General features: G+C 46.3%; 1 protein-coding gene across 3 annotated transcripts in view; it reads right to left on the bottom strand.

Moving 5' to 3' along the window:
• Nucleotides 1–2,787: 2,787 nt before the first annotated feature.
• Nucleotides 2,788–7,639, bottom strand: part of ANP32A (acidic nuclear phosphoprotein 32 family member A) — a 19,657-nt gene continuing 14,805 nt past the window's right edge. The window contains exons 4-8 of one of the 3 annotated variants that reach the window (XM_035902935.1): nucleotides 6,501–6,618; nucleotides 6,115–6,195; nucleotides 4,450–4,547; nucleotides 3,403–3,463; nucleotides 2,788–3,190 (exon numbers count right to left, since the gene is read on the bottom strand). In XM_035902935.1, coding sequence (XP_035758828.1) covers nucleotides 3,129–3,190; nucleotides 3,403–3,463; nucleotides 4,450–4,547; nucleotides 6,115–6,195; nucleotides 6,501–6,618 — 420 coding nt within the window. In that variant the 3' untranslated portion in view covers nucleotides 2,788–3,128. Of the gene's footprint in view, nucleotides 3,191–3,402; nucleotides 3,464–4,449; nucleotides 4,548–6,114; nucleotides 6,214–6,419; nucleotides 6,619–7,639 lie in introns of all 3 variants that reach the window. The other 2 variants (XM_035902928.1, XM_035902937.1) reach the window with 2 other exon arrangements.

Raw genomic sequence — 7,639 nt, 5'->3', positions numbered from 1 at the left:
TGTTACCAAATGCTGGGGTTTGGTTTTTTTCCAAGAGTTGGTAAGCTGCTCAGCATGGTTGCAAGTTGCTAAGTCCCTTCAGCCAGCACAGAGCACTTGGGGGAGCGAGCCCTTGGTTCTCAGCGTGACAAGATTGTACTTTACATACTAGGAAATATGAAATAACTAGGAAATTATCCACACTGGGCAAACCTCGTTTTTGTTTTCAGTGGCAGCAGGCAGTCAGAAGTCGCTTAATTTCCCCCCTCCCAGCGCACACAGTCAAAACCTTGCTGCTCATCAGATACCCGCCTCCCCCCTTCCCTCTCTCCTCTCCCGGGATTAGTGCTTCAGCAGAGCTGAACGGCAAACAGGACGCTGCTTCCCGGGGAAAGCAGCAAGCGCGAGGCATGGGTAGCTGCAGTTCTCTTTGAGAAACCTAACGAATTCCAAAGTAAGCTTTAAAACAATTAGGAGTGCAAAGAGAAGCATCACGTCAATGAGACCGCGGCCACGGGGTGAAGAGCTGAAGGGTTCCCGAGCGCTTCCAGGGTAAAGAGGAAAAACCGCTTTGCAAGGCAGAGGTGGCTCAGCAGAGCCCATGGGTGACGAAGGTTAACCCAAATGTTGCTTCGGCACCACCGCGTGAGCCTGGCACTGCCACATCTTCTGCATGCAAAGGCCGCGCTCGTTCGCTACGTCCCTGGGACCGGCAGGGGCCTCCCCGTGCGGGGAAGGTCAGGTCCAGTTGCTGCCCATTCCTTCTAACAGCTCCAGTAAAAAGCTTGGTTCTCAGAAAACCCAGTTTCCCGGTATAAAGCCAGACTGAAGTCTTAAGGCTAAGCTGGCTTAGAGCGACAGAAGGGCTCTGTTTGGGCTGCAGCCCTGGAGCTGCTGGCCCTGCCCCGTGACACCCAGGGCGGGCGGCTGCTGTTTGCTTTGCAGGAGCCTGGCCCTGCCCTGCCCTGCCAGTCGGTGGTTTCGGTTTCCCAGCAGCAGATCCCGGCTGGGGAGGGAGCACCTTGCACAGTTGTATTTCCTCTTAAAAAAAAACCCCACCAAAAACCCAAAACACAGACAAAAAGCCCCACCCCACCCTACACCAACCTGCAGGATGGTTTCGCTTCCCACCTACAAAAAAGGCATGTTGGGTTTTTTTTCCAAAGAGACCCAGTTAAGGAGCAATACGTGATCTTCCACAGCTTCTCACACTCTTGCACAGCACAGAAACTTCAAATTTAAGTACAGGGGATATGCTACTTGCTGTGCCATTCGCCTTTAACACACAACTCATTCACAAGAGAGGAAAACGCGGAGACTTAGCTCTGGATGGGCAGCGAGTCACAGCAGCCAGCCCTCGTCCCGGCTGGCCGCAGCTCCTAGGTATCCTGACCCAGAACTCGGACACCGAACCACAGCACCTCGCTCAGGCGAAGGAAATCCAGAGTTTGTTCTTCTGGGCCTGGATAAATAGGGACAGGATTAAAGAGTAGAAACGAACACGCTTAACTGCAATAACCACGCTGGTGACAGAGAAGAAACCCTCATTGTGAAAGAAAAATGCCGTGCCATTATTTGCGTTAAAGCCAAAACCTCTCCCTTGGCTTCACCCAACCATGGCTAAGAGTAGTTTTTAAGGTGCAAAACGTATCATCAAGCTACTAAAAATATCAGGGAATTTACCAGAATAGCTTAGTAAATGCCTTTTTAAAAAGGTATGCGATTCCTTCCCAGTGGCCCATTGTACTCAAATAAGCCACAGAAAAATTGTATAAAAAGATTTATTGAAATTCATCAATGACAAACAGACATAAAACTCAAAAGTTTGGCTCTTCTGGGAAAAAAAAAAAAACAAAACCTGTTGCAAATGTATTTATACAGATGAAATATTGACTAGGAAATACAAGTCACTTCTAAAGCTATTTTAAAGAGGGATATGAAAGTAAAACTGTACATTCACTAGGTATTTTCAGTCATTTTACTGACTTCCACTAGGTAAGAAAATACAATTTTGTATTAGTATCTCGTGCTTGAGTGTATGAAAAGAAACCTCCTACCCTACATGCTGAACTGCCTCCTGTATTCAGGTTTGTAAAAATTTTCAAAGTATATAGCACAAGTGGAAGTAGTTTCTCATCACTTAAAATCGACTAGGTGTTATATATTACAGACCAAAATAGTACACACCTTATTTAAAAGGGTTGAAACATTTTTTTATTACAATTGTCAAATTCATTTCACTAGTAACTCAGGAATTAGGAACACTTTTTATATATATTTATATATATATTTAAATGCCTGCCATTTTCAGTGTATTGGCTATACCCTAGCCAAAAAAAAAAACAAAAGAAAAAAACCCCAAAAACAAACAGAAAGGAAAACACACAACACACAGGGCGGGGAAGGCGGGGAGAGGGGGGGACTGCAAATTCACCCCACAAACCAGATCCAAAGGAACACCCCAAAAAACCCAACGAAAACATTTGGTCACTATTTACAAACAGCAAAATAAAAGGTACCTACAAGAGCAGGGAAAGCATTGGCTGAAAATGGCAGTCATTCACGGACAGGCAACAAATAAATCACTTTATCAATATGCCATTCTCACACCTGTTGCTGTGGCGGGATGCTTCGCCCAGATTTGCAGCATTCCCCATAAAAATGCTTACAATGTGTTTAGTGACTGGCAGCGGTAGAAGAATCCCAAGAACCAACGCTATTCAGCTGTCTCAGGACAGAGTATATCTGTTTGGGGGATCATCCACTGGTCTTAAAACTTTTTTTGTCTTTTTTTTTTTTTTTTTTTTTTTTTTTGAAGTTATAAAATTATCCACTCCAATAATAAGAAACAAATTACCACTTGGTTTATACTTACTATTGCAGTTACAGGGACTAAGAGAGGGACAAAAAGAAAAAATTTAAAACGAATAGGAGGAGGAGTGGCAGTAAAAATAGTATTTTATTCCCTTGCCCACCCAGTCTGCTTCTCCCTCTCGTTCCCACAGCAACATTACAATCAGAAAAAAAAAAAAAAAAAAAAAAAAAAAAGAAAAAATAAGAAAAAAAAAAGGTTGGGGGTGTGGGGAGGGGAAATACAGGGTAAAAACAGTCAAATCACAATAGGAAATTTTCAAAATAGGTTATTCAGTTTAGTCATCTTCATCCCCTTCGTCTTCAGGTTCTCGTTTTCTCTTCTGTCCCCGTTCTTCATCTAGAAAATAAAACACAACTTGGAATTATATCAGCGTTCCCTCACGCTGCTGAGAAGCTGAACAAGTTCAACAAGCTTCTACTTTGGCAACTGGCTTGCCATCAAAGGAGCAGGAATACGAACATGAGCCTGCTTTTTAGAAAACGGTATTTTACTTTAAAAAAAAAAAACAAATTATTTTATCTCTAGCACAAACTGGATTACTGCCATACCGGGCTCTTCTTCATCTTCATCGTCATCTACCTCACCATCGTTGTAGCCTTCTTCATCCTCCTGGATTAATAAAAAAAAAAAAAAAAGGAGGATTAAAAAGGTTGGTTTCAGTGCAGGATCCTTCACGATTTGGCAATATCCGACAGCGTTTTACAACAGAGCGAAGGTCCTTGAAGCATCTCAAACAAAAGCCAAACAAAAAGGCAGACGCTTCCCACGCACTTATATAAGTGCACTTTTTTGCTACAGTATAACTGGACTCTGGCCCAAATTTCATTACAGAAAATCACAAGCAATCATAGCAGCCACTTCTAGCTTCAAGTCTTCAGCGAGAAAATGGTTTTATACTTCACGCCGATACGTAGCTGCAAAGTTTGTGATGATGTTCTGAGTTTACTAGAACTCGATGACTGGTCAGTAGGAAAAGGCGCGTGTCCTAGGGGTAGGTCATCTCGGAGCCTGAGGAGCTGCTGTTGGGTTTGAGAAGAGGCTGAGCAACCATTCAGGAGTGGTGGCTAAGTACCTAAGATTGTTTGGCTGGAGGACAGGTAATGCGACCTCCTACAGTCGAATTTCAGCCGTGTTCCCAGCGGCAGTGCTAACAGCAAAGCCTCGGCAGACTGTGACTGGCTCAGCGCACCCTGTGCGCCGAAGCTGGCCTACACTAAGAATTTAAGCATCCCAAGGAGGAACCTTGCCCGGAGAGCACAGGGTCAGTAAGTCACACGCCACTCTCTCGGCTGTACGGAGGCTGTTACCCCAGCCCTTCAAAGGCACCACAAACTAAGCCTGCAGATGTTCCCGGCAGTGTTTTTGACATCAGCCCAATAAACAGAATGATTTCATGTCAATGGTCACTAGATGGCAGCTGGCTCATAGACAGGCACGCCTCAAAGCCACCCCCCGCTGTGATGCTTCACAAGTAAAAAAGAAAGCACAGGCTTCAAGTACTAAAAGCCTCCAGTACTTGGTGCATTTCTTGCCCAACTATTCCCAGTTAGGGAATAATCAACCCCACACCCATTATTAACTGCATAAATCCTTACCTCCTCTTCTCCGCTCACATCCTCCTCTTCTCCTTCCTCCTCTTCCTCCTCGTCTTCTTCATCTTCTACTACCTGAGCATCATCATCATACTCCTCTTCTATACAGTCAAACAAGATTAACCGCTCAGACATTTGAAGTTTACTTTTTTCCAACACTGCCACCTGAGAGGTGACCTCCTATCGACACAAGGAGCAGGCTGAAAGCACCGCTTAAGGGCAGTACAGAATTAAAGGCAGCTCTCCAGCTGCTAGACAGGGCCACATGTACAGTCCCATGCCTCTGTAGCCCACCGACAGGGTACTGAGGCAGCGGCACCCATGGTCTGAGCTGCTCTAGGGCCGCAGGGGCCTTGACAGTAAGTCGCAGCAGCCTTGGGAACGCTTTAGCTTCAGCCACTCCCGTTCCCACCACCAATACGCATTTCTGAGCCCGTGGGATGCTTGCAGCTCTCCAAGTGTCCATCTGCTCCCCCCAGGGATAGAGCAGAACTTTACAAGCCAACCATGCACCGGTACCCCCCCACACCCCGAGGGACACTCCTTGCCTTGACACTGCCAGAGCCATACAAAAGGGTCACACGCAATCCAACTTACAGCTTTGCAATCTCTTTTCAAGAGGAAAGAGATTAAATGCAACGAGCTCAAGCAACCAACCAGAAAGTGTTCTCCGTGCTGCAGGAATGGTGTTTTGGAGCTTTTTCATGCGTTTGAATGCAGGCCCAGACTTGTGCTCTGATGAGGAGACTCTGTCCCTGCTGAACCTGGCTGCATGCACAGCTCTGCCAGGCGCTGCTGCAGCACTCGCCCCTCACCAGAGCTCGCATTCAGCACTCGAGGGAAAAGTGCAAGTCCAGCTATTCTGCTTTTGCTGTGCAGCTGGGTTTGAAGAGTCTAGCAAATTCCCCCAACGCAGCCGGATACTCATCCGACCGGTACACTGATGCCTCCGAGTGCAGGCTGCCGGGGAGGCAGAACGGCACCTACAGCACAGTGGGACCCACCGTGCATTTTCCTAACGTTAAAGAGTTGCTTGCTGCTTCGTTAGTGCCTTTCACAGAGCTTGCCCCAGGCAGACTTCAATACACTCACTCTCCTCCCTCCTGCCTGATACCAACTAGTTCACTTTGTCCTCACAGAGCAGCTACGACCTCCTGTTAATGCCTTGGCTCCTTTACTTAATTCCTTGACTCAGCTACTTTTTTCTATGCCCGATCCGGTTCTCCACCCTACCCTTCTCCATCAGGGCCTACACAATGGCTCATACTTCCCCAATTGTCCTGTTCCTGGAAAAGCGCAGCACATGCATGCCATCCTTTCTTACCCATTTCTCCCTTGTGTCCTCATCCCCTGGGGTTTACTGTTCCCCCAACTCTTTCGGTGTCTTACTGCTTGTCTTACTCACCCTGGCCTGGTACTCTTCTACCACCTCCTCACCCCCCACCTTTCACTAGAGAGAAGACAGTGAAAGCAGCTCTTTCAGGCCCTGCCCATCTCCTCTCCCCTCGTTTCTTCAGAGGACACTGAGGTACTTCTGCTTTACATCAGCCGGAAGGATCTGCTGAGGACACCCTTCTCCTGCCAACAAGTCAGAGCTGGAAGCAAAACGTACCACGCAGCACAGCAATCTTTCAACTTACGTACACCAAGTAGCACAAATTCACATACCATCTTCATCTTCCTCCTCGTCGTCTAAGCCCTCCACGTAGCCCTCTGCATCAGAGTCCGGTGCCTCTTTGTCATCCCGATCTTTCACTAGAGATAAGACTGAGAAAGTAGCTCTTTCAGGCCCTGCCCATCTCCTTTCCCCTCGTTCCTTCAGAGGACACTGAGGTACTTCTCCTTTACATCAGTCAGGAAGGAGCTGCTGAGAACACCCTTCTCTTGCCAACAAGTCAGAGCTGGAAGCAAAATGTACTAGGCAGCATATTGATCTTTTAACTTACATACACTAAGTAGCACAATTCACATACCATCTTCATCTTCCTCCTCGTCGTCTAAGCCCTCCACGTAGCCCTCTGCATCAGAGTCCGGTGCCTCTTTGTCATCCCGATCGTAGCCATCGAGGTATGTGAGTTGCGGGAGGAGCTTGAATACGTTTTCTCTATAATCGTTCAAGTTGGTTACCTCGCAATTGAAAAGATCTAGACTCTTCAGGTTTTCTAACTTTTTCTGCAAAGAAAGAAAAGTCTTTTAAGTCCAGTGTTACAGTCACTCTCTACAGAGCAGAGAATGCAGCAGCAGCCAGAGTTAATGTGCTCAAGAGCTTCCCAGGACAAAAGGGTCCTTTTGGTCTCTGCCTACTAAAATGGTGCGGAACAGAAACCTGCAATGCGGGGCCAGTGCTGCTTCGGTACCCAAGGGTGGAAAACGCTCTCTTTCAAGTTCAGCATCTCACAAGTAGAAGGCTGAAGTCTGGAAAGAGGTAAAGGTCCAAAACCCCACATGCTGCCAGGGGCCAAGCTAAGAATAAATATTCACCTGGTCAGTTATCCCAAAAGCAGAAAGCAAGATATTGGAGCCAGCACTCAGGTATGTTTAAACTACTACTGTCAATGGAAGAAGAGACAGCCATTGGACACAAGAATTTTGCTAAGAGAGATTTTAAGAATTTTAATGATTGTACCATAGCCTTTGGAAAAATGAAAAAAGGCTTAGAAATTGAACAGGAATTCAGTTCCTGGGGTTTGGGTTTGGTTTTTTTTTTTAGGAGGAGGTGGCCTGCATTGCCCACAGCACTTCAAAGTACTAACAATAAAAGCACAAGCAGTTTAGGATTTGTATCAAGTCTTATGAAACATCTCCCTTCTGGAGTTCAGCATGTAGAGCAATGGTGACGCCAAGAAAACAACAAGCCTGAAACTGGGAGCAGTTACAATCCTCTCTCATCTGTTTGTGACATGAGTTCAACTGCTCTGCTCTCCCCTTCTGCTGGGGGAAGGGACATCCAAGGTGGACTCAACCGAGAGCTGCTCCTTGAGACATTTTAAGAGCAAGTATTTGGGAAATAAGCATGAGCCGAAAAATCTTCATTTCTGGAGAGCAAAGGGCACACAAACAAAAAACTAGAAAACAGCATTAGCAGAATTGAAACTTGGATGCTTCCTGGAACCGCAACCTGACAAAACTTGAACTCAGCAAACTTGAACTAAGAACTGTAATGACTGTGAGCAGGAGAGGTAATGGAAACCAG

This window comes from Egretta garzetta, unplaced genomic scaffold (genome assembly GCF_000687185.1).
Source record: "Egretta garzetta isolate BGI_Z169 unplaced genomic scaffold, ASM68718v1 scaffold331, whole genome shotgun sequence".
In the NCBI taxonomy this organism is placed as follows: Eukaryota; Metazoa; Chordata; class Aves; order Pelecaniformes; family Ardeidae; genus Egretta; species Egretta garzetta.
This window is presented reverse-complemented; position numbering and strand designations above follow the sequence as displayed.